Source organism: Oncorhynchus clarkii, chromosome 9 (assembly GCF_045791955.1).
Source record: "Oncorhynchus clarkii lewisi isolate Uvic-CL-2024 chromosome 9, UVic_Ocla_1.0, whole genome shotgun sequence".
Classification (NCBI taxonomy): Eukaryota; Metazoa; Chordata; class Actinopteri; order Salmoniformes; family Salmonidae; genus Oncorhynchus; species Oncorhynchus clarkii.
This window is the reverse complement of record NC_092155.1, coordinates 70,627,444-70,654,613: the sequence shown is the minus strand read 5'-3', so window position 1 is coordinate 70,654,613 and position 27,170 is coordinate 70,627,444. Positions and strand designations below refer to the sequence as shown.

The 27,170-nt window shown below is 41.2% G+C and overlaps 2 protein-coding genes across 3 annotated transcripts in view; one reads left to right on the top strand and one right to left on the bottom strand.

Moving 5' to 3' along the window:
- Positions 1–1,010: 1,010 nt before the first annotated feature.
- On the top strand, positions 1,011–11,795 carry LOC139416885 (cytochrome P450 2K1-like). Its single transcript, XM_071166046.1, has 8 exons — positions 1,011–1,302; positions 4,127–4,289; positions 6,594–6,743; positions 6,837–6,997; positions 7,117–7,296; positions 7,423–7,564; positions 9,349–9,675; positions 11,073–11,795. Exons 1-8 carry the CDS (start codon positions 1,096–1,098, stop codon positions 11,258–11,260), a joined length of 1,518 nt encoding a protein of 505 aa, XP_071022147.1. The 5' UTR covers positions 1,011–1,095; the 3' UTR covers positions 11,261–11,795.
- Positions 11,796–21,037: 9,242 nt separating this feature from the next.
- Positions 21,038–27,170, bottom strand: part of LOC139416884 (LHFPL tetraspan subfamily member 4 protein-like) — a 25,799-nt gene continuing 19,666 nt past the window's right edge. Inside the window, exons 3-4 of one of the 2 annotated variants that reach the window (XM_071166044.1) lie at positions 26,827–26,855; positions 21,038–26,552 (exon numbers count right to left, since the gene is read on the bottom strand). In XM_071166044.1, coding sequence (XP_071022145.1) covers positions 26,493–26,552; positions 26,827–26,855 — 89 coding nt within the window. In that variant the 3' untranslated portion in view covers positions 21,038–26,492. The remainder of the gene's footprint in view (positions 26,553–26,826; positions 26,856–27,170) is intronic. The other variant, XM_071166045.1, reaches the window with a different exon arrangement.

The window sequence follows — 27,170 nt, the reverse complement described above, 5'->3', positions numbered from 1 at the left end:
AATAGACAAACTAGACATGTAACATAGAATGCCCACTCAGATCACACCCTGACCAAACAAAACATAGAAACATACAAAGCAAGCTATGGTCAGGGTGTGATATATTTATTTATATGTCACACCCTGACCATAGCTTGCTTTGTATGTTTCTATGTTTTGTTTGGTCAGGGTGTGATCTGAGTGGGCATTCTATGTTACATGTCTAGTTTGTCTATTTCTACGTACTGGCCAAGGGTATTGGCCAGTACGTGGGGAAGGACCAATAGAAACATGCAGCCTTTATGTAGTGAACTTTACACTGCATAAAACTGTCCAAGACCTTTTGTACAGTGACACAAAACACAGTTACAGGTGTTGCCAACTGTAAACATTGGCAAGAGGCCAATCTGAAGCACAGGTTATTGAACCGATACCAGGCTAAAGATCATTCAGATTATCTCTCTGTTCCTGTGTTGGGTCTTTGCTGACTTTGTTTTAAATCTCATCAACAGATCACTATTAATTAATTGAATGGGAAATGATTTAACTGAACTGGTGAAACTTAATTATTTATGGTAAACCACACTCAGCCCCGCCTTAATAAAACACTCAGCCCCGCCTTAATAAAACATTTGCTTGGAAACTGTGGTCTGCCTCTACTAGTTTGGCTCAGAGCTTTCTATACTCATTGGCATTCACATAGAGTGGTGTAGGAGGCACCTTGTTACAGACGAAGCAAACACAGAGCTATTGCCTAATCCCCCCAACAGGTTGTTCCTCATTCTTTATCTTCTTGTCTGCAGTTCTATTCAGTGTTTTAACGAGGGTGTAATAAAGAGAAACATATCTCAGGATGAGGACAGGCATAGTGACCTTAATTAAATTATGATCAGACCATGCTATAATTTAGTCAATGATCTGCAGCGAATGTGTTGTGCAGGCTTGGCGCTACTATTCTTCTGTTTCTAAAGATGCCTAGCTCCTCCCCCAAGGCGGTCCTGTCCTCTACATAAGAAGACCTCCGTAGGCAGGTAGTTCTGTTGAGTGACTGTTGTGTATGAGCACAAGCGGTCTCTCTTTTTAGCCCAGGGTAAGGTGTAAGAGCTCCGACCGAAGATGTCTCTTATGGAAAGTCTTCTCCTCCAGGCTCCAAGCACGGTGACACTGCTGGGGGCTGTGCTGTTTCTGCTCGTCCTCTACCTCCTCTCCTCTAGTTCTAGCTCTGAGGAACATGGGAAGGAGCCTCCAGGACCCAGGCCGCTGCCCCTGCTTGGTAACATGCTCCAGCTGGATCTCAAAAGGCCCTACCAGACTCTCTGTGAGGTGAGATATTAATAAGTCAAAGGCTTGCTTGCTTGAACTATTCCATTTCAAGTACCTCCTTTCAAGATATTGAATCACAGTACCCAGCTAGCACATTTGGTTTATTGGAAGTTGTGGGAAAGTATGTTTGTTGTTTCACATTATTTGTGGGAATGAAGCCATACGTTTCCTGACCGGTAAAAATAATGTTTTTTTCTAACTCTTGTGTAGTCTTAACATTCTGTATACTCCCCTTATCCTAAAGGTAAAAAAGGACCCATCTTCACTAAACCCCTAAAATAAAGCAGATCAATTAAATTTTAAACCCCAAATCTATTTTGCATGAAGAAACAAGCTGTCATTCGTCATAAACTTTGTGAACATCTGGGTTCTTCCTCTTCACAATGCAGAAAGACTGATCAGTGGACACCACTCATTTTTATTACAACACACCTGTCATCATTGTTTTCTTTACTAAAGTAGAGCATTATTTTTATTTGCTAAAGGTACTGCATAGGTGTTAACTTATTTTGTTTAGCAAGAGATAGAACTTGTATAGTCTAAGAAAGTAGCAGAAATGTGCAGAAAGTAGATTTGAATGCATTTTATTGAAGGGAAACAACAACAGTCTTGAACTGTTTTGGAAACATAGTGATATATTCTTATATTCTGTACAATGAGGAGTTCAACTACAAAATACTAGTCTTCTCCCATTTGTTTAAACATTGCCCCCACCCACAAGGTGTATAAACAACAACAATTATAAATAACAAAATAATATAATATATACAAAATAAAAACATGAGGAACATAAATCAATCAACTCTAACTGCTCCAGGAGCACCCGCCTCTTGTTCTGCTTATCAGGCATCCAGGTAGGGTTGATCTTGTTCATATCACGAAGGCATTGTATGAGGACACATCAATGATGTTATGGAAGATGACCAGGGGCCAGCGGGCAGTCATCCTCCTGCAGCTGTAAGTTCCAATCACCTTGTCCAGGTTGTCCACGACTCCTGTTGTGGTTGTAGTCCAGGATGATGGCTGGCTTCCTGTCCTCACGATCACTGATCTCAGCAGTTTTGTGCATTGTGCTCAGGACGACCACATTCTTGTTCCTCTTTGTGAGGTAAGAAACTAGAGTGGTGGTGGGGTGAAGGCAAACTTTGATGAGAAGGCCTCTCCTCCCCTTGTTGCGAGAAGTGCAGGGTGGAGCTTAGGCTTGTAGAAGGCCTCTCTACCTCTTGTTGTGAGGAGTGCAGGGTGGAGCTTAGGCTTGTAGAAGGCATCTCTCCCCCTTGTTGTGAGGAGTGCAGGGTGGAGCTTAGGCTTGTTATTTCTAACTGTGCCAACCATGGTGATCTTCCTCTCCAGGAGCTGCTGGCTGAGTTCAATCAGTAGCACACATAATCTCAATTTCTCATTGTGTTTGTCTTTGTTGGTTTTGTGGTGTGTAAATGATTTTATATCTGCCGGGTCAAAAATTACCCTAAGACAATCTTTGTACCCAGGTGGTATACACCTTTCATGGAAATATTAACAAAGGTAATGTTTAAATTGTTCTAATGTTGGGGTCACTTTAGGAAAAGTCATCACATTTCAAGTTGAAAGAATATCATTCAGGGAGTTTTCTCTGTTGTTAAACATAGTGGCAGGTCATTTTGTACCCTTAAGACAACGCAGGGTTAAACGTTCTGAGAAGAGACGTGGACATTTTGCAGAAAATGTTGGTTATTTTTAGTTTTTAATAACTTCCGTATAAATTTCGCTGAAAGTTTCAATAAGACTTTTAATAACACTGCTTGCTTTTTTGAACTTTTTGAGCACAGACAGGACACATGGAATTTCATTTCATAAGGCATTAATAATGAAACACATTTATTTTTTATTGTGACAGCATCAGTGAGATTCAAACCTGTAACCTCCTGCTCTCTATCAATGGAATTAGTTCACAGCATCACCAGGATGGAGCTAGCATGACATGTTTTTAAAAATCATACAAATCTGTTAATTGTAGCGTATTCAAACAAACTCCATTTCAAAGGAAACAAGCACTCATTAAGATCAGGTGTGGTCAATTAGTGGGTGCAGCCATCACACCCAAACACACTTAACAAGAGAGAGGAAGAGACAGTTTTGTTGATGCTGAGAATGAAATGTATGTTTTTAAATAACATTCTTAGAACTTTCTCTGAATGTTATTAAAGTTTTCTGGTGGTTTTTGTGGAACGTTTTCTAAACGTTCTCAGAACATTTTGAGAAGATGACTTTAAATAAAACCACGAGGAAACCTGTACGAATCAATATGATGAAGTACTGAAATTCCCACAGAAGAACGTTGCTCTTTGAACAATTTGAGAACATGATTTTTAATAGAACCATGAGGATATCTATGGGAAATGTTATGCTGAAGTACTGGAATTCCCATGAAGAACGTTATTCCTTTAATGTTCTCTAAACTATTTGAGAACATTCCCAATGTTAAACCAGTCTGAGAACGGTCCTAGAACACTACCAACATGTAACTCATTTCTTAAATGGGCTTAGAGTGTTCCAAAGCCAAGGAACTATACAGCATCATTGCCAGACATATGTGGAAGGTTGTTTTAAAAATAACCATATGACAACCACGCTCTCACCAAGCTCTATGGTTCTCAGAACATTATGTGCTAGCTGGGTATTTACATGATCAGTCATTCATTTCTGGAAGGTAACACAATAATCTTGTTTGTCAAACACTGACCTCAGAAGTTCATAGGCTCACATTTTACGAGGCATTTTTATTTGAATGGAAAAGATTATATCTGTCTAAACCTGGTCTTTTGGCCTGTTTTATGTTCTACAGCTGTCCAAGAAATATGGCTCGGTGTTCACAGTTCACATTGGACCCAGAAAAGTGGTCGTTCTCGCAGGATACAAGACAGTCAAGCAAGCACTGGTCAACCATGCAGAGGAGTTTGGGGACAGGGGCATCAATCATTTGTTTAGTGAATTAAACAAAGGACACGGTAATGTCAGAACTGATTCTCAGGCCTACTACGTTGCAAACCTTGACAATGGACAGTTAAGCAGGCATGCTTGGTGCCATACTGTAAAAACCAACAACAGTATACAGTACCAGTCTTTCAACAGTTTTCCTTATTTTTTTTTACTATGTTCTACATTGTAGAATAATAGTGAAGACATCAAAACTATGAAATAACACATATGGAATCATGTAGTAACCAAAAAAGAGTAAAAGAAATTCCAAATATATTTTATATAAGAGATTATTCAAAGTAGCCACCCTTTTCCTTGATGACAGCTTTGCATACTCTTTGCATTCTCTCAACCAGCTTCACCTGGAATGCTTTTCCAACAGTCTTGAAGGAGTTCCCACATATGCTGAGCAATTGTTGGCTGCTTTTCCTTCACTCTTCGCCCCAACTCATCCCAAACCATCTCTATTGAGTAGAGGTCGGGTGACTGTGGAGGCCATGTGATGCGGCACTCCATCACTCTCCTTCTTGGTCAAATAGCCCTTACACAGCCTGGAAGTGGATTTTGTCATTGTCCTGTTGAAAAACAAATGATAGTCCCGCTAAGCTTAAACCAGATGGGATGGCGTATCGCTGCAGAATGCTGTGGTAGCCATGCTGGTTAAGTGTGCCTTGAATTCTAAATAAATCACTGACAGTGTCACCAGCAAAGCACCCACACACACTCACACCTCCTCCTCCATGCTTCACGGTGGGAACCACACATGCGGAAAATCATCCATTCACCTGGAACCAAACATCTCAAATTTGGAATCAGACCAAAGAAATCATTTCTACTGGTTTAATGTCCATTGCTCGTGTTTCTTGGCCCAAGCAGTTTCTTCTTCTTATTGGTGTCCTTTAGTAGTGGTTTCTTCTTCTTATTGGTGTCCTTTAGTAGTGGTTTCTTCTTCTTATTGGTGTCCTTTAGTAGTGGTTTCTTCTTATTATTATTGGTGTCCTTTAGTAGTGGTTTCTTCTTCTTATTGGTGTCCTTTAGTAGTGGTTTCTTCTTCTTATTGGTGTCCTTCAGTAGTGGTTTCTTCTTCTTATTGGTGTCCTTTAGTAGTGGTTTCTTCTTCTTCTTATTGGTGTCCTTTAGTAGTGGTTTCTTCTTCTTCTTATTGGTGTCCTTTAGTAGTGGTTTCTTCTTATTATTGGTGTCCTTCAGTAGTGGTTTCTTCTTCTTATTGGTGTCCTTTAGTAGTGGTTTCTTCTTCTTATTGGTGTCCTTTAGTAGTGGTTTCTTCTTATTATTGGTGTCCTTTAGTAGTGGTTTCTTCTTCTTATTGGTGTCCTTCAGTAGTGGTTTCTTCTTCTTATTGGTGTCCTTTAGTAGTGGTTTCTTCTTATTATTATTGGTGTCCTTTAGTAGTGATTTATTTTCAGCAAATCGACTATGAAGGGCTGATTCAGGCAGTCTCCTCTGAACAGTTGATGTTGAGATGTGTCTGTTACATAAACTCTGTGGAGCATTTATTTGGTCTGCAATTTCTGCGGCTGGTACCTCTGCAGCAGTGGTAACTCTAGGTTTTCCTTTCCTGTGGCGGTCCTTATGAGAGACAGTTTCATCATAGCACTTGATGGTTTTTGCGACTGCACTTGAATAAATTTTTCGTATTGACTGTCATTTCTCCTTGCTTATTTGAACTGTTCCTGCCATAATAAGGACTTGGTTTTTCACCAAATAGGGCTGTCTTCTGTATACCACCCATACCATGTCACAACACAACTGATTGGCTCAAACTTATTAAGAAGGAAAGAAATTCTACAAATGAACTTTTAACAAGGCACACTTGTTAATTGAATTGCATTCCAGGTGACTACCTCATGAAGCTGGTTGAGAGAATTCCAAGAGTGTGCAAAGCTGTCAGCAAGGCAAAGGGTGGCTACTTTGAAGAATCTCAAATATAAAAAGTATTTTGATTTGTTTAATGCTTTTTTGGATCCTACATGATTCCATATGTGCTATTTCAGTTTTGATGTCTTCACTATTATTCTAGAATGTAGAACATAGTACAAATAAAGAAAAACCGTTGAATGAGTAGGTGTCCAAACTTTTGACTGGTACTGTACACGATGCTCTTCTGTGTTCAACCGACTCTAACAACCCCAAATATCTTACAAATATTTTATTTTCTCCTGACTTCATGAAAATATGAAGAAAAAAACAGATTTAGTTTGAAACCTCCTACTTCCATTAATCTGTGCTTCTTAAAATTGATTTGTATTCCTTTAAGAATGTCACTCAACTACTACATCAGAACAATATTGTTCTACTGTACTTTTTAATAGGTATTGTATTTGCCAATGGAGATTCATGGAAAGAGATGAGACGCTTTGCCCTGACAAACCTTAGGGACTTTGGCATGGGCAAGAAAGCGAGCGAAGAGAAGATCATTGAGGAAGTTCACTACTTGATTGAAGTGTTTGAAGAACACAAGGGTAAAGTTCTTATATCAATAACACAATCAAAATAAGTCTTCATCTTTTCTCAGTTTTTCTCATTTCAGTTCTGTTTTTTGCTCTTTGTCACAGGTAAAGCATTTGACACAACCCAGGCAATGAATTACGCTGTCTCCAACATCATCTGCAGCATTGTGTACGGCAGCAGGTTTGACTACTCTGATCCACGGTTCCGACGCTCGGTGGATCAAGCCAATGAGTCCATCCGACTCGGAGGATCTATTTCAATACAGGTACGATACCGTGCTAATCATGTTTACTTTGAGAACAATGACAGACACACTACATTAAATTAGTCCAAGTATAATATATACAGACAAAATAGAAGCTAATTTTTTCTTTTTATTTAAAGTTGTACAACATGTTTCCATGGTTGGGCCCCTTGCTGAAGAACAAGACACTTATCTTGAAAAATATTGCCGACAACAAGGGGGAGATGAAGGAGCTGGTGAGGGGGCTGAAGGAGACTCTCAACCCGCAGATGTGTAGAGGCTTTGTGGACTCGTTCCTTGTCCGAAAACAGACCCTGGAGGTATAAAGCGTTATTGCAGTTATAAGCATGTAATTTCTTGGAGTGAATAACTAGGGGGTCCAGGGGGAGATGATTTAGAAATAACTGCTCTTGTTTACTGAAACATGTTTGTTTATGTATTAAAAGGAATCAGGCAACATGAACTCTCATTACCACACTGAGAATCTCATACAGACTGTGGCCAACCTGTTTGCTGCTGGTACCGACACCACGGGGACAACCCTGCGCTGGGGTCTGCTGCTCATGGCCAAGTACCCCGATATACAGGGTAAGGGTTGATACTCACACACTCACCTGACAAACACACCTCATACAGCGCATTTGGAAAGTATTCAGACCCCTTCACTTTTTCCACCTTTTGGTACTTTACAGCCTTATTATAAAATGTATTAAATTGTTTTTATTTCTCATCAATCTACACACAATACCCCATAATCACAAAGCAAAAACAGGTTTTTAGAAATTTTTGCAAAAAACTGAAATATCACAGACTATGCTCTGTACTTTGTTGAAGCACCTTTGGCAGCGGCTACAGCCTTGAGTCTTCTTGGGTATGACGCTACAAGCTTGGCACACCTGTATTTTGGGAGTTTCTCCCATTCTTCTCTGCAGATCCTCTCAAGCTCTGTCAGGTTGGATGGGGAGCGTCGATGCACAGCTATTTTCAGGTCTCTCCACAGATGTTCTATCGCCCTCAAGTGCGGGCTCTGGCTGGGCCAATCAAGGACTTTCAGAGACTTGTCGCGGAGCCACATCTGCATTGTCTTGGCTGTCTGCTTTGGGCCGTTGTCCTGTTGGAAGGTGAACCTTCGCCCCCAGTCTGAGGTCCTGAGCACTCTGGAGCAGGTTTTCATCAAGGATCTCTCTGTACTTTGCTCCATTCATCTTTTCCTCGATCTGGCTAATTTCCCTGACGCTCAAAAACATCCCCATGGCGCTGCCACCACCATGCTTCACTGTAGGGATGGTTGTGGCCAGGTGATGAGAGGTGTTTGTTTTCCTCCAGACGTGACACTTCGCATTCAGGCCAAAGGGTTATTGGTTTCATCAGACCAGAGAATCTTGTTTCTCATGGTCTGAGAGTCCTTTAGGTGCATTTTTGGCAAACTCCAAGCAGGCTGTCATGTGCCTTTTACCGAGGAGTGGCTTCCGTCTTGCCACTCTACCATAAAGGCCGAATTGGTGGAGTGTTGCAGATATGGTTGTCCTTCTGGAACGTTCTCCCATCTACACAGAGGTACTCTGGAGCTCTGTCAGAGTGACCATCAGTTCTTGGTCACCTCCCTGATAATTCCTTCAACCTCATGGCTTGGTATTTGCTCTGACATGCACTGTCAACTGTGGAACCTTACATATACAGGTGTGTGCCTTTCCAAATGATGTCCAATTAATTGAATTTACCACAGGTGGACTCCAATCAAGTTGTAAAAACATCTCAAGGGTGAAACAGGATGCTCCTGAGCTCAATTGCGAGTCTCATAGTAAAGGGTCTGATTACTTATGTAAATGAGGTATTCCTGTTTTGTTTTTTTATACATTTACAAAAAAATCTATAAACCTGTTTTCACTTTGTCATTATGGGGTATTGTGTGTAGATTGAGGACATTGAGGAAATGTTGTTATTTAATCAATTTTAGAATAAGGCTGTAATGTAACAAAATGTGGAAAAAGTTAGGGGGTCTGAATACTTTCTGAAATAACTGTATATCCACAACTCAACCTCTTATAGCTCACTTGCATAATGTGTGCAAACTCCTCTATCTGTATTCTGTCTCTAAATGTCGTCTGTCACCAGCAGCATCATATTAAAGTTCTGATTATCTGTAGAAGTACTTGGCAAATAAAGGTGATTCTGATTTGAAGGACCTTTGTACAGAAAGTGTATGATTGCAGTTATGTAAGACAATTATGGTTTTACCCGCTGTAAACATTGGCAAATGTCCCACCTGAACCACAGGTCTTTGAATTGAATCCAAGTGAATTAACAGATACAGACTGAAGATCATTCAGATTTTATAGTAACTTTATCCCTCCTCTTCCTTTTTATTCCAGACCGGGTCCAAGAGGAGATAAGCAGAGTCATAGGAAGTCGTCAGGCCTTGGTAGAGGACAGGAAGAACCTGCCCTACACTGATGCAGTTATCCATGAGACCCAAAGACTGGCCAACATTGTACCCATGTCCATCCCTCACACCACCAGCCAAGACGTCACCTTCCAGGGATACTTCATCAAAAAGGGGACTGATGTGTTACCTCTGCTGACGTCTGTCCTGCGAGATGAGAGCGAATGGAAGAGCCCTCACACCTTTAACCCCGACCACTTTCTGGATGAGGAAGGTCGATTCGTCAAGAAGGATGCCTTCATGCCCTTCTCTGCAGGTGAGTCCCACTGTGTGTTTCCTGATTAACACTATCATTCTGATATCCTTCTATGGTGGTCAATTAACTAATTGTGACATCCTTCTATGGTGGTCAATTAACTAATTGTGACATCCTTCTATGGTGGTCAATTAACTAATTGTGACATCCTTCTATGGTGGTCAGTTAACTAATTGTGACATCCTTCTATGGTGGTCAGTTAACTAATTGTGACATCCTTCTATGGTGGTCAATTAACTAATTGTGACATCCTTCTATGGTGGTCAATTAACTAATTGTGACATCCTTCTATGGTGGTCAATTAACTAATTGTGACATCCTTCTATGGTGGTCAGTTAACTAATTGTGACATCCTTCTATGGTGGTCAATTAACTAATTGTGACATCCTTCTATGGTGGTCAATTAACTAATTGTGACATCCTTTTATGGCGGTCAATTAACTAATTGTGACATCCTTTTATGGCGGTCAATTAACTAATTGTGACATCCTTCTATGGTGGTCAATTAACTAAATCTGATGTAATTCTATGGTGCTGAATTAACTAAATCTGATGTCCTTCTATGGTGCTGAATTAACTAAATCTGATGTCCTTCTATGTTGCTCAATTAACTAAATCTGATATGCTCATTGCTTTGGCTCAAAGAGAGTTGAGGGGATGGAAATGACGTTGAAGCAATGTGGAATAGACATTGAATTGACGTCTGTGCCCAGTGGGAATATTGATATTTGTCAATTATAGGAACCTATCCACAACACATCCATTGTCTCGGAGAGAGTCTGGCCAGGATGCAGCTCTTCCTTTTCTATTGTCCTCATGCTGTCTTCCTCATCTTCCTCTTCCAGGTCGTAGGGTGTGTCTCGGAGAGAGTCTGGCCAGGATGGAGCTCTTCCTTTTCTATTGTCCTCATGCTGTCTTCCTCATCTTCCTCTTCCAGGTCGTAGGGTGTGTCTCGGAGAGAGTCTGGCCAGGATGGAGCTCTTCCTTTTCTATTGTCCTCATGCTGTCTTCCTCATCTTCCTCTTTCAGGTCGTAGGGTGTGTCTAGGAGAGAGTCTGGCCAGGATGGAGCTCTTCCTTTTCTATTGTCCTCATGCTGTCTTCCTCATCTTCCTCTTCCAGGTCGTAGGCTGTGTCTAGGAGAGAGTCTGGCCAGGATGGAGCTCTTCCTTTTCTATTGTCCTCATGCTGTCTTCCTCATCTTCCTCTTCCAGGTCGTAGGGTGTGTCTTGGAGAGAGTCTGGCCAGGATGGAGCTCTTCCTTTTCTATTGTCCTCATGCTGTCTTCCTCATCTTCCTCTTCCAGGTCGTAGGGTGTGTCTCGGAGAGAGTCTGGCCAGGATGGAGCTCTTCCTTTTCTATTGTCCTCATGCTGTCTTCCTCATCTTCCTCTTCCAGGTCGTAGGGTGTGTCTAGGAGAGAGTCTGGCCAGGATGGAGCTCTTCCTTTTCTTCACCTCCCTCCTACAGCACTTTTGTTTCTCTCCTCCTCCTGGGGTAGGAGAGGAGGATCTGGACCTCACACCATCCCTGGGGTTCACCCTCAGTCCTTCACCTCACCAGTTGTGTGCTGTGAGCAGGGTCTGAGATGAAAGTCTGGGTCTAATGTATATTACACACTAAACTCTCAACTTTAGACAAACATACTGCAGGAATATGCTGAAAAACTATTTTGTCACTGCCCAGGGACATGAATGATATAGTTAGTTTAAAGTTGATTGGACCAAAATGAACTTAAGCAGCTTTTGTAAACCATTCAGAGGGGTTTTGTAGTCCTAGATGCTGACACCTTTATGATGTCTGAGGGGCATTTGTTTAAAACCATCAATGTTGATCTAGAGAGATACACTCAAACAACCTTTTAGGGATACCCTAGGTGGGGTCCTCAGTAAAATGTCATTGTCCGCAGGAAGTGTACGTTATGATTGAGAGACCAAACTTGGACGTTAGGATCATATTCTTAGACTGCAAGTGCCCTTATCCCCACTGAGGTCCATAGAAGTCATATCCTTACCCACCACTCCAGGGAAAATATTCTTGGTTTGTAATTCAAGAATACAGTCCTAAGAACAGTCACATTTGTAAAATTGTCATCTAAATGAATAAAAAGTGTAAACTCTAATCTAGCGCCCTCTATACTGCTAGTTGTACAGTCAACACTTGGCACTTTTTTACAGGACAACTGTATGACCTATAGCTCCGTTTTTTTCCACAGGTCCTTCTGACCAAAGAAACTCAGACATTTCAATTTTGTTTTACCAATCAGGGGAAATTATGCAAATGTTTAATATTCTTTTACTTTTGTGCTGTCATTAATTTATTGAACGACAAATACTAAGTGCTAGTGAAGGAAAGGTAGACACATTGGCACTTTTTGAAAGCTTTTCTAAAAATATGAATATAGGTAACTATGTAGATGTATATGCAGATGATTGTTTATGTATCAGTAGTGTCACTTGTCACTTCAATCAGGGACGGTCTGGGGTGGGGTGGCTGAAACAGTGTCAATCACATCCAAACATGAGGAAACCAGGTGTTTGGTGTCGTTCCAGTTGTCCCATTCCGGTCATCACTATGAGCCATCCTACACATCATTCTCACGTGAGATATATGTTAACCAGTTTAAATACTTACACACCCGTGCCCCCATCCTTCACTTTCCCCTTATTCAAGGATAACTGTATTATATTATAATATATAAATATATATATGTAATAGCTGTATGTTTTTTAAAGTACCTAATCCATTGCTGAGAAAAGAAATGCAATACAAATATCAAACAAATAAATACATGACAATCTTCTTTATTTCAAATGTTATGCACTCTTAGAAAACAGGGTGCCAAAAGGGTTCTTCGGCTGTCCCCATAGGAGAACCCTTTCCAATTTCAGGTAGATCTCTTGTGGAAAGAGTTTTACATGGAACCAAAAAGCGTTCTTCAAAGGGAAGACAGAATAGGTTTGCACGTCATTCTTGAGCAGGGGGGGAAAAGTTCTCCCCAAATTTGTGGTATCCAATTGGTGAGCCGTGCGTCCTCTGAAACACATCCCAGCCAAGCCCCACTGTTTCTTGACACAATGCACGCTTAACCCGGAAGCCAGCCGCACCAATGTATCGGAGGAAACACCGTACACCTGGCAACCGTGTCAGCGTGCACTGCACCCAGCCCACCACAGGAGTCGCTAGAGCGCAATGGGACAAGGAAATCTCTGCCTGCCAAACCCTCTCCTAACCCGGACGACGCTGGGGCAATTGTGGGCCGCCTTATGGGTCTCCCAGTCACAGCCAGCTGTGACATAGCCTGGGATCGAACCTGGGTCTGTAGTGATGCCTCAAGCAATGCAATGCAGTGCCTTAGACCGCTGCACCACTCAGGATGCCCCCACAAATTGATTTTAACAAAGAATTGTTCCCCCCAAAAATGCGTCCCTCTGTTGAATTTCAAATTCCCGATGTAGCCCTCGAGCCATAACGTTTGCCCACCCCTGAGCTAGAGGTTATGTTAGAAGACAGTAGTAGGTATGGAAGATGAACCTCGGGGCCATGTCAGAGGGAACTTTTAATGGAAAAATAATAATAACTTTGAATTTACAAGCATATACATAGGAAATATTTAAATTCCCTTTATGTATTTGCAACAACCATTCAATTGCAATCTCATTATTGAGTGAGCATTAATAATGGAACAAAGCCTTTGGGTGTGAACATCAGAACAGATAAGATCACTATCTGAATAAACTTACTGTATATTGAACCCAATATACTGGAACTGAATGCAAGTACAGCATTTAAATAGGTTGAGGAAGAAAATAAATATATTACACTTATTTAATTAGGAAAATATCAATGCGAAGCTGTACAGTAGATTGTCCATCTCTAAAGTGATAATGACAGTTCTTGCTGGCTATATCCTTTTACTGCAGTGGGCTAAATCAGGGTCACAGGGTCACTCCGAGTGTTTCTGGGTAGTCTTAAACAAATCTACTTTGCAACAAAAGTATACACCTCACACACATGGTTATGGCTTTAAAAAAAATAAGACACGTGTACCATGTCAGATATAGAGTTGTAATGTAGAGTTTGCATCCCAATATTACACGTTTTATACATCACAGAACACTGATATATATATATAACAAAACTGTTTGACATAGAAACCCCAGATTTTCAAAATGTTTTAAATGTGTTTTTATTAATTATGAAATTATGAGAAATATGAATAACATTCCAACCATGAGGCCACTTTGGTCATTCGACAGCAGGAAAGGGCTACATTTGTGCAGACAGAGGCATAGAGGTGCCGACACTAGCTCTGGGTTGTGCTGGTAGACCATCCTGCCGCTGACACTTACTAGGCCACGACATGGACTTATTACAGACCATACACAAGAGACATGAGGTCTTTATGCAACAATAACATGATGGTGTGATAAACAATTGTTCAAAATGATTGATCCCTTCAAATGGACAATTATGACCACATTTTAATGATTTGGCACAGTTTTACTCACGAAAAGCAGAAGATGTACTGTAATGCATTAGGCATTCAAATGTCGCTCATTTGTGTTTCCTTTGGCTGTCCTCCTCATGGCATACTATAGTTCAACATAGAGACTATTTCCATTATGGGAATTATCGGTCTTTCTGTCTTTCTCTTCGTCTTCCTCTCTGTCTTTCTTTCTCTTCCTCTCTGTCTTTCTCTTTCGCTCTGTCTTTCCCTACTGTCTTTCTCTTTCTCTCCGTCTTTCTCGTCCACTCTGTCTTTCTTTCTTTGTCTGTCTTTCTTTCTCTCTGTCAAACTTTATCTTTCTGTCTGTCTGTCTTTCTCTCTTTCTTGGTCTTTCTGTCTCTGTCTTTCTGTATTTTTCTCTCTCTTTCCCTCTCTCATGAACACACACAGCACACACAAACCACACAAATAGACAAATACACACACACAGCACACACATTACACCCACACTGTAGGTAAATCATTGACTTGGTGACAGAGGCAGCCTGCATAGGTCATTCTCAATGAGAATGTCTCGAGTCATTATGTTTAATTACACAGACAAGCTGTCTGGGAGTGAAGTCAGGACTTTGTTGAGGAGAGACTGGGTTATGTTGTTGAGGGAAACTAATCAATTGTCATGGATTCTGAGGGTGTTTAGTCACATTTAAGAAATGGGTGCTATGTGAAACAGTTTAACTGTCAGGAAGTCATAGAGCTGAGTTGAACTTATTACAGTAATTGTAATTGTAAATGAATTATTTCATCACATTCCCAGTGGGTCAGAAGTTTACATACTTTCAATTCGTATTTGGTAGCATTGTCTTTAAATTGTCAAACTTTTCGGGTAGCCTTCCACAAGCTTCCGACAATGAGTTGGGTGAATTTTGGCCCATTCCTCCTGACAGAGCTGGTGTAACTGAGTCAGTATTGAAGGCCTCCTTGCTCGCACACGCTTTTTCAGTTCTGCCCACACATTTTCTATGGGATTGAGGTCAGGGCTTTGTGATGGCCACTTCAATACCTTGACTTTGTTGTCCTTAAGCCCTTTTGCCACAACTTTGGAAGTATGCTTGGGGTCATTGTCCATTTGGAAGACCCATTTGCCACCAAGCTTTAACTTCCTGACTGATGTCTTGAGATGTTGCTTCAATATATCCACATAATTTTCTTGCCTCATGATGCCATATATTTTGTGATGTGCACCAGTCCATCCTGCAGCAAAGCACCCCCACAACATGATGCTGCCACCCCCGTGCTTCACGGTTGGGATGTGGTTTTTCGGCTTGCAAGCCTCCCACTTTCACCTCCAAACATAACGATGGTCATTATGGCCAAACAGTTCTATTTTTGTTTCATAAGACAAGAGGACATTTCTCCAAAAAGTACGATCTTTGTCCCCATGTGCAGTTGCAAACCGTAGTCTGGCTTTTTTATGGCGGTTTTGGAGCAGTGGCTTCTTCATTGCTGAGTGGCCTTTCAGGTTATGTCGATATAGGACTCATTTTACTGTGGATATAGATACTTCTGTACCTGTTTCCATCAGCATCGTCACAAGGTCCTTTGCTATTGTTCTGGGATTGATTTGCACTTTTCGCACCAAAGTACGCTCATCTCTAGGAGACGGAACGCGTCTCCTTCCTGAGCGGTATGACAGCTGCGTGGTCCCATGGTGTTTATACTTGCGTACTATTGTTTGTACAGATGAACATGGTACCTTCAGGCATTTGGAAATTACTCCCAAGGATGAACCAGACTTGTGGAGGTCTACAATTTCCTTCTGAGGTCTTGGCTGATTTCTTTTGATTTACTCATGATGTCAAGCAAGGAAGCACTGAGTTTGAAGGTAGGCCTTGAAATACATCCACAGGTACACCTCCAATTGACTCAAATGATGTCAATAGCCTATCAGAAGCTTCTAAAGCCATGACATAATTTTCTGGAATTTTCCAAGCTGTTTAAAGGCACAGTCAACTTAGTGAATGTAAACTTCTGACCCACTGGAATTGTGATACAGTGAATTATAAGTCTGTAAACAATTGTTGGAAAAATGACTTGTGTCATGCACAAAGTAGATGTCCTAACCGACTTGCCAAAACTGTAGTTTGTTATTAACAAGACATTTGCGGAGTGGTTGAAAAACAAGTTTTAACTGTAACTACAATTCCTCTGCTTCCATCTTTTTTTAATTTACGTTTTGGTTATGATAATCTACCTGTTTCTCATTCTAATGGAATGTCAATCTGGTACAAACCTTTATTCCCTTAAAACATAGCTCTTCTTGTGTGTAATTGCCGATATTGAAGGGATGAGGTGAAAGAAACGACCACACATTGAAGCGCAAACTGATGTGACAGAGTGAGCATTTATGAGGCTTTCTTCCTATTGCCGCACTTCTTCATGGCCTTGACTTCCTCCTTGGTGACTCACTTCCTGTTGGAGTGGCACAGGCTGCTCTATACACTGTCCCTGTCCAAAGCATGTCATCAGGATAAGGATTACCAGCTCCACTATATGCTCCAAAACTTTGAATTTGATCTACAGGTAACTGCCCCAAAAAAGGAAAAACTTGAGTAAATGAGGGATAAAAAGTATGTTGAAAGCAGCTGCTTCCACACAGGTGTGATTCCTCAGTTAATTAAGTGATTTATACTGAACAAAAATATAAACGCATCATGTGAAGTGTTGGTCCCATGTTTCATGAGCTGAAGTAAAATATCCCCAATGTTCAATTTGCAGAAAGAATTTCTCAACATCAAAACATTGCACACATTTCTTTGTGAGCATTTCTTCTTTGCCAAGATAATCCATTCACCTGACAGGTGTGGCATATCAAGACGCTGATTAAACAGTATGATCATTATATGGTGGCAGGAAGCCTAGTGGTTAGAGCGTTGGTCAAGGTTGCAAGATCGAATCCCCGAGCTTACAAGGTAAAAATCTGTTATTCTGCCCCTGAACAAGGCGGTTAACCCACTGTTCCTAGGCCGTCATTGAAAATAAGAATTTGTTCTTGTGACTTGCCTAGTAAAATAAGCAGGTGCATCTTGTGCTGGGGACAATAAAAGGCCCCTCTAAAATATGCAGTTTTTTCATGCCACATATGTCTATTTGGCATGCTGACTACAGGAATGCCCACCCAAGCTGTTGCCAGAGAATTGAATGTTCACTTCTCTACCATTTTATTTTACCTTTATTTAACTAGGCAAGTCAGTTAAGAACCAATTCTTATTTTCAATGACAGCCTAGGAACAGTGGGTTAACTGCCTGTTCAGGGGCAGAACGACAGATTTGTACCTTGTCAGCTTGGAGGTTTGAACTTGCAACCTTCCGGTTACTAGTCCAACACTCTAACTTGACTTGGCAACCGGTCAGGATGCTTTCGATGGTGCAGCTATAGAACACATGCCAAATCTTTTCAGTCACCTGAGGTGGAAAAGGTGTTGTCGTGGCCTCTTCACGACTGTCTTGGTGTCTTTGGACCATGATAGTTTGTTGGTGATGTGGACACCAAGGAACTTGAAGCTCTCGATCCGCTCCATAAGAGGCCCACCGATGTTAATGGGGGATTGTTCAGCACCCTTTTCCTGTAGTTCACAATCAGTTCCTTTGTCTTGCTCACATTGAGGGGGAGGTTGTTGTCCTGGTACCACACTGCCAGGTCTCTGACCTGCTCCCTATAGACCTGCTCCCTATAGTCCCTATAGTCGGTGATCAGGCCTAACACTGTTTTGTCATCAACAAACTTAATGATGGTGTTTGAGTCGTGCTTGGCCATGCAGTCATGGGTGAACAGGAAGTACAGGAGGAGACTAAGCACTCACCCCTGAGGGGCCCCAGTGTTGTGTTGTTGCCTACCCTTACCACCTGAGGGTGGCCCGTCAGGAAATCCAGTTGCAGAGGGAGGTGTTTAGTCCCAGGATCCTTAGCTTAGTGATGAGCTTTGTGGGCACTATGGTGTTGAATGCTGAGCTGTAGTCAATGAATAGCATTCTCACATAGGTTTTCCTTTCGTCCAGGTGGGAAAGAGTAGAATGGAGTGCAATTGAGATTACGTCATCTGTAGATCTAGGGTCTAGGGTTTCCGGGGTGATGATGCTGATGTAAGTCATGACCAGCCTTTCAAAACACTTCATGCCTACCAATGTGAGTGCTACAGGGCAGTAGTCATTTAGGCAGGTTGCCTTTGCTTCCTTGGGCACAGGGACTATTGTGGTCTGCTTGAAACATGTAGATATTAGACTCAGTCAGGGAGAGGTTGAAAATGCCAGTTGTTCCGTGCATCCTGGTAATCTGTCTGGCCCCGTGGCCTTGTGAATATTGACCTGTTTAAAGGTCTTGATCACACAGCCATCTCCTCATGTTTCAGCATGATAATGCACGGCCCCATGCCGCAAGGATCTGTACATAATTACTGGAAGCTGAAAATGTCCTAGTTCTTCCATGGCCTGCATACTTACCAGACATGTCATCCATTGAGCATGTTTGGGATGCTCTGGATCAATGTGTACGACAGCGTGTTCCAGTTCCCGCCAATATCCAGCAACTTCGCATAGCCATTCAAGAGGAGCGGGACAAAATTCCACAGGCCACAATCAACAGCCTGATCAACTCTATGCAAAGGAGATGTACAGTGCCTTGCGAAAGTATTCGCCCCCCTTGACCTTTGCGACCTTTTGCCACATTTCAGGCTTCAAACATAAAGATATAAAACTGTATTTTTTTGTGAAGAATCAACAACAAGTGGGACACAATCATGAAGTGGAACGACATTTATTGGATATTTCAAACTTTTTTAACAAATCAAAAACTGAAAAATTGGGCGTGCAAAATTATTCAGCCCCTTTACTTTCAGTGCAGCAAACTCTCTCCAGAAGTTCAGTGAGGATCTCTGAATGATCCAATGTTGACCTAAATGACTAATGATGATAAATACAATCCACCTGTGTGTAATCAAGTCTCCGTATAAATGCACCTGCACTGTGATAGTCTCAGAGGTCCGTTAAAAGCACAGAGAGCATCATGAAGAACAAGGAACACACCAGGCAGGTCCGAGATACTGTTGTGAAGAAGTTTAAAGCCGGATTTGGATACAAAAAGATTTCCCAAGCTTTAAACATCCCAAGGAGCACTGTGCAAGCGATAATATTGAAACGGAAGGAGTATCAGACCACTGCAAATCTACCAAGACCTGGCCGTCCCTCTAAACTTTCAGCTCATTCAAGGAGAAGACTGATCAGAGATGCAGCCAAGAGGCCCATGATCACTCTGGATGAACTGCAGACATCTACAGCTGAGGTGGGAGACTCTGTCCATAGGACAACAATCAGTCGTATATTGCACAAATCTGGCCTTTATGGAAGAGTGGCAAGAAGAAAGCCATTTCTTAAAGATATCCATAAAAAGTGTTGTTTAAGTTTGCCACAAGCCACCTGGGAGACACACCAAACATGTGGAAGAAGGTGCTCTGGTCAGATGAAACCAAAATTGAACTTTTTGGCAACAATGCAAAACGTTATGTTTGGCGTAAAAGCAACACAGCTCATCAGACTGAACACACCATCCCCACTGTCAAACATGGTGGTGGCAGCATCATGGTTTGGGCCTGCTTTTCTTCAGCAGGGACAGGGAAGATGGTTAAAATTGATGGGAAGATGGATGGAGCCAAATACAGGACCATTCTGGAAGAAAACCTGATGGAGTCTGCAAAAGACCTGAGACTGGGACGGAGATTTGTCTTCCAACAAGACAATGATCCAAAACATAAAGCAAAATCTACAATGGAATGGTTCAAAAATAAACATATCCAGGTGTTAGAATGGCCAAGTCAAAGTCCAGACCTGAATCCAATCGAGAATCTGTGGAAAGAACTGAAAACTGCTGTTCACAAATGCTCTCCATCCAACCTCACTGAGCTCGAGCTGTTTTGCAAGGAGGAATGGGAAAAAGTTTCAGTCTCTCGATGTGCAAAACTGATAGAGACATACCCCAAGCGACTTACAGCTGTAATCGCAGCAAAAGGTGGCGCTACAAAGTATTAACTTAAGGGGGCTGAATAATTTTGCACGCCCAATTTTTCAGTTTTTGATTTGTTAAAAAAGTTTGAAATATCCAATAAATGTCGTTCCACTTCATGATTGTGTCCCACTTGTTGTTGATTCTTCACAAAAAAAATACAGTTTTATATCTTTATGTTTGAAGCCTGAAATGTGGCAAAAGGTCGCAAAGTTCAAGGGGGCCGAATACTTTCGCAAGGCACTGTATATCATGCTGCATGAGGCAAATGGTGGTCACACCAGATATTGACTAGTTTTCTGATCCACACCATACTTTTTTTAAGGTATCTGTGACCAACAGATGCATATCTGTCTCAGGTATGTGAAATCTATAGATTAGGACCTAATGCATTTATTTCAATTTACTGATTTCCTTATAAACTGTAACTCAGTAAATCTTTGAAATTGTTGTATGTTGCATTTATATTTTTTATTCAGTGTACATCCCATCATGCTTAGGGTCTTGTATAAAAATTCGCAGTTGCCCATTATTTGGGCTAGCATGGCTAGAAGAAGAGCTCTGACTTTTTAAGAGGAGTCTCAAAGAAGCATAGGGGGTTTAAAGGGTGTGCTTGTGTAGTAGTGTGTGTGCGTGCGTGTACGTGTCCGTCTGTGTCTCAGTCACTTATGGGAGATTCTAGAGAGGCGCCTGAGACAGCATTTTCCACCACCATCAACAAACATTAGACAACATTAGACAATGGAATTTCTCATGAAAGAATGGTGCCGAATCCTTCCAGTAGAGTTCCAGACACTTAGAACACGTCAAATCTAGGACTGTTCTGGTGGCTCGTGGTGGCCCAACTCCTATAAATACACTTTATGTTGGCATTTTCTTTATTATACAGTTACCTGTATATTCACACATTTGACTTGAACAGTTCAGAGAATCCTCAATAAACGGCAACACAGTCAGAAAATGGTACAAAATTTGGACACGTTTATGTCTTTGGACACACATTAAACAATGGTAAAATGTTACTTGATTAGTTGATATTGTTATTGTTGTTGTTTTGTTGTAGTTGCTGAACCAACACTCTTACCAATTCATTTAGCCTTTGTAGGTTTAAGACATTTTACAAAGTCAGAGAATGAGTGATCATCATTACACTTCCAGTGAAAATCTCACAATACATTACTGCTTCATTCCATAACACAGACAACTAAAATGTCATCAGAAAATCTCAACAATATTGTATACGGTCAGGTATTCCCAAACTGGGGAACGCAATGCCGTCGCCAAATAGAAATGTGATTCAGATTTATTTTCCAACAGGGCTATACATCTGGGTTTTTTCTCTCACCTGAGTAGCCTTGTTTCACTGCCAAAAATAAAATTAAACCATCTAGTGTTCAGCAAAATAACAACACAATATCAAAAACAGGTAGCGTAGTCAAATAATGAACTTCCAATCAAATTAACCGTTACTCTCTCGCTGCTGCTCATGTTGGTATCTGTACTGATGGCGCAGAAGCCATGACAGGGAGACAGTGTTGTGGTAATGTACGTACAAGCAGTTGGTTACACTGCAGCATCCACCGAGAGGCTCTTGCTGCCAAGGGAATGCCTGACAGCTTCAAAGACGTTTTGGACATTACAGTGAAAATGGTTAACTTTGTTTTCTGCACTAAGCAATGATATGGGCAGCGACCATGTAACACTTTTACAACATACAGAGAAGTGCGCTGGTTATCAGGGGGCAAAGTATTGACACGTTTTTTTGAGTTGAGAAATTAGCTTAAAGTTTTCTTTACTGACCATAATTTTCACTTGTCTGACCGCTTGCATGAGGATGAGTTTCTCACACGACTGGCCTATCTGGGTGAGAGAGAACTCAAGCTTACGGACAAAGTCAAATGTGAAAAAGCGAAGCATCTGAGTGAGTTGGGTGTGCAATTACGCAGGTACTTTCCCGAAACAACTGACACAAACAACTGGATTCGTTATCCCTTTCATGCCCTGCCTCCAGTCCACTTACCGATATCTGAACAATGAGCCTCATGTTATTTAATCATGTTATTTAATAGGGCCGTGCTCAGAGTTTCTTGCCTTGACAAATCGCGCTGTTAAGACACTGATGCCCTTTGCAACCACGTACCCATGTGAGAGTGGATTCTCGGCCCTCACTAGCATGAAAACTAAATACAGGCACAGACTGTGTATGGAAAATGATTTAAGACTGGGGACTCTCTCCAATACAACCCAACATTGCAGAGTTGTGTGCATCCTTTCAAGCACACACTTCTCATTAACCTGTGGTGAGTACTTCACAATTTTCGATGAACAAATAAGGTTTTATATGTAAGATGGTTAAATAAAGAGAAATTATTATTATTATAATATTATTTGTCCCTGGTCCTATAAGAGCTCTTTGTCACTTCCCATGAGCCAGGTTGTGGCAAAAACTCACACTCATTCTTATGTTTAATAAATGTATCGTATAGTGTGTGTGTGGCAGGCTTACAATGATGGCAAAAAACAACATTTGAGAGTGCGCTGACCCTGGTGCTAGAGGGGGTACGCAGCTGGAGGTTGAATGTTTGAAGGGGTACGGGACTATAAAAAGTTTGGGAACCACTGGTATACAGTATTATAGTTCAATGTACAACAAATCCACAGATTGTCATTAATACATTTTTTCAGATGATGCCAACATATTGTCAACATTTTTGTTGGTAAGATGTATAAAAAAAATAAGTACAAACTGATATCTAAAATCTCATAAGAATTTTTCGGATTGAAATGATATATCTGTAATATACACTCACCGGCCAGTCTATTAGATACACCACTCTTTTCACCAAAATTGATTGCTCCTACAGACAGGGAGTCACGTTGCCGTGGCTTGTTATATAATGCAGGTAGACAGGCATCGAGGCATTCAGGTACTGTTCAGTTGAACGTTAGAATTGGCAAAACTAGTGACCTAAGCAACTTTGAATGTGGTATGATCATCGGTGCCAGGCGCACCGGATCCAGTATATAAGAAATGACCGCACTCCTGGGCTTTTCATGCATGACAGTGTCTATGGTTTATCGAGAATAGTAGCGATTTTAAAAAAAGAACATCTAGTCAGCGGCAGTCCTGTTGGCGAAAACAGCTCGTTGATGAGAGGTCGAAGGAGAATGGCAAGAATCGTGCAAGCTAACAGGTGGGCCACAAACAGACAAATAACGGTGCAGTACAACAGTGGTGTGCAGAGCGGCATCTCGGAACGCACAACTCGTTGATCCTTGTCATGGATGGGCTTTTGCAGACGATCACACCGGGTTCCACTCCTATCAGCTGAAAACAAGAAGAAGCGGCTCCATTTGGCACTTGATCACCAACACCGGACAATTGAGGAGTGGAAAAACATGGCCTGGAACATGACAGTGAGTTCAGTTTGAGTGGCCTGGTCACTCAGTCCCCAGACCTCCACCCAATAGAGCAGAATATCCTTGGGATGAGATATAATTAACGTATCGCCGTCCAATCCGCAGCAACTGTGTGATGCCATCGCGTCTGCAAGGACAAACATCCCTGTGGAACTCTTCTGACACCATGTAGAATACCCCAAATAATTCAGGCCATTCTGGATCCAAAGGGGGTGTCCGACCCGGTACTAGATGGTAAATAATAAACTGGCCAGTGACTGTATATTCCAGTGTTTCTTTATGTGTGCTTGTGTTGAAGCCCACTGTTCTCCTTGACTCTGTTAATTGACTGTAATTCAAAGAGGCCTCCCACTGAGTTGAGTGATGGGGCAAAGACAGCACTCAGAGCTCAACCTTACTTTGGAGCCAGAAGAAAAAAAAGAGTTGTTACGTAACCCATCTATAGTTATGTAAACCGTCTCTGGTTGCGTAACCCATCTGTAGGTACAGTAGTGTGCTCATTAAGTTAAGGAAAACAAGTTGTCAAGCTCTCAAAATAACAACACAAAGGAGAGAAACAGATATTTACAAAAGCAATGTTTTGTCCGATCAGGCCCAAGGCTCTATTCTGGAGTAACAGTAGTGTTTGATTTAGTGTCTTACAGTATTGGAGAGCGGGGTATGTTGAGATTTTTTTTACATTTAACATCACTACGTCAAATGAAAGATAGTTTTCTTTCTAAAAAAGATATATGCATATATTTCCGGATGTTGTGACATAATCAGAATTCACGTAGCCATAATAATTTTGAAAACATAGTGTAATTCCTAAAACAGTGTTCTCTTGGCACTACTTACAGTATGGCGTAAACAGAGCATAGGAACAGGGTAAGCATGGGGACATATTTCTTGGTATGACACTTGGTACTTTTTAAAGCACTTTTAACGTAGGCTCAGACCCTGGTGTAACCTCATATGCCTTGCATTACGTCTGAGAAGAAAACACTTCAATTGTGGCCTAGAGGTGGCCGAACCCAACTGATGAAGGCATTTTTCATCATTTGAAAATCACATGAATATGAAGTCTCTTCAAAATACTATGCATATTATGCATAAAACTTACAAAATGTAATCATCATTTGTATTGGATCAACTTGCCCCTGGTAAAATGGCACAACTTACCCCAAAGCAACACTATATTAGCTCACATTGCTACAAAGATGCACTTTCATGCTAAATTTAGGACCACATATTGTAGCTTCTATAGACCCCAACTGATGTATAAAACAGTTTAAAAATGATCTACTTTGGTTTAGATACAAGCATCATGAAACCTGTAAGACAATCAATTTATTTGACTTTGTGAAAATCTGTTATTTTTTGGGACCTAACTTGCTTACCACTTTTTCCATGTGGTTTCTTCCTTCACACAGACTTCCTACATATTTAGTAACATGATTTATTTTGTGTATGGTTTCCTAGACATACCCCACTCTCCCCTACAGTACAGCTTCCTGGGAATTGGCTGCCACCTAATAACATAGCATTTAGCAACTCTGTATAGTGTAGCAAGGATTATGGACAAGAAGTAAACGTGTAGTTCTTCACTAGATGCCATTTGATATATATCTTTTTTTAAGTTTGTAGAAATACTGCCTCTACATAGATGATGATTTTTCCCAGTATTCTTTCCCCATTGTGGGGTTAACAGGTTAAATCCACACAGGCCCAGTGCGTGTTGGTCACTGCAATGTGCAGTAGAAAGCCTGCTAGGATGGTGTGGTGGAGGGACCTGAGGGGAATGCAGCAGACAGGGCTTCCTTCTGAGAGGACTAATATCTCAAACATGTTTTCCTGACATCTACTGTATCTAGTGTACCAGATCATTTCTTTAGCTTACCCTGTTTCAGATGAATCATGTATTTAGTCTACCCTGTTTCAGATGAATCATTTATTTAGTCTACCCTGTTTCAGGTGAATCATGTATTTAGTCTACCCTGTTTCAGATGAATCATGTATTTAGTCTACCCTGTTTCAGATGAATCATTTATTTAGTCTACCCTGTTTCAGGTGAATCATGTATTTAGTCTACCCTGTTTCAGATGAATCATTTATTTTGTCTACCCTGTTCATTTAGTCTACACTGTTTCTCTATTCTACCCTGTTTCAGATGAATCATTTCTTTAGCCTACCCTGTTTCAGATGAATAATTTCAGAAAATATTCTCTACTTTTAATTACTTGACAGTAAATACCTTTTAAAAAGACTCCAAACGCTTCAGTTTTATGGGGTCTATTAAATGTTTACAAAATATTTGTTTTGTTCTGCTTTGTTCTACTTTTCGTACTCAAATCATTTTGCAAAGGGTAGAAATACACTAAACTAAATTTCCATTGAAGGGTTATATAGTTTGCTGCTCATTGTACAGTTCCAAATATATACATTGCCTTGTATGTACAGTATCTAAATTCCCAGAGGTCTATTTCTGTAAAGCTGCAAAGTATAGTTCCATTTGGACACATTTTATTTACAAATATGGTCTTTTTTTATAGTAGTGTTAATGAACTTTACAACATAATACTATGTAAAATATAGTTTCTCCCAGTTTTATATTACAGAATGCTGTACATGTGGTCTGCGCATGGAGCCAGGTTGGATATTAGCCTGATGACTGGATGAGAGGGAGTAGAGGAGAGGGGGGGTCATCCAAGGCAAGGATCCCCTCAGAGGGGGGTCATCCAAGGCAAGGATCCCCTCAGAGGGGGGTCACCCAAGGCAGCGGTCCTCTAAGAGGGGGGTCATCCAAGGCAGGGATCCTCTAAGAGGGGGGTCATCCAAGGCAAGGATCCCCTCAGAGGGGGGGTCATCCAAGGCAAGGATCCTCTAAGAGGGGGGTCATCCAAGGCAAGGAGCTCCTCAGTGGAACCTCTGGACTGCAACATACCTTGGGTCGCGTCTTCTGTCCCGGACCTCAATCTAAAGGCAAGAAAAAAGTATCCCAGAAGTACATCATGTAAGGATATTGAGATAATACACATTATATATAAACCTTTTACAATAAACAACAAGATAGTGCTTGGAGCTTATTCTGACAAACATATATTGTACAAGATGGGAGTAACGGGGCTAACACACTTATCCATAGAGACAAACACTGCCAAGGATACCTCAACAACACTACACAACAGCCCTGCACAACAACCACAGACCACGGTGCACAAAGTCATGACACTGTTAACTGTTTACTTACAAAGTCACTTACCTTGGACACAGCGAAATCTGCAAGAACAAAGTCAAATATTATTGTACGCAGGATGTAATTAATTGTACAGAACTCAAAATATTACACATGGTATAATCTCTATCAGTGAGTTAGTGCAAGGTTAATCAGATGAGCGGTGGGAGAGACACGGCAGAGTAGGCTATATCCCACTGGAATCTGGTGAGTAACCATGGAAACCACTACAGAGAGTATGGTACAAAGAAATCCTATTTTCCATCCAAATGATGTAATCCTCTGATCTGACAGTTGACAATATCATGAGGGGTCTATTACATTTCTGTAAGAATGAGTTAGAAGACTTCTAACAATGT

Bases quoted from the DNA above. Each gene is read 5' to 3' on its own strand.
- LOC139416885 (XM_071166046.1), top strand. From the start codon at position 1,096: ATGTCTCTTATGGAAAGTCTTCTCCTCCAGGCTCCAAGCACGGTGACA. The intron at 6,744-6,836 runs GTAAAGTTCTTA...TCTTTGTCACAG, and splicing joins AGTGTTTGAAGAACACAAGG to GTAAAGCATTTGACACAACC. The intron at 7,297-7,422 runs GTATAAAGCGTT...ATGTATTAAAAG, and splicing joins TCCGAAAACAGACCCTGGAG to GAATCAGGCAACATGAACTC.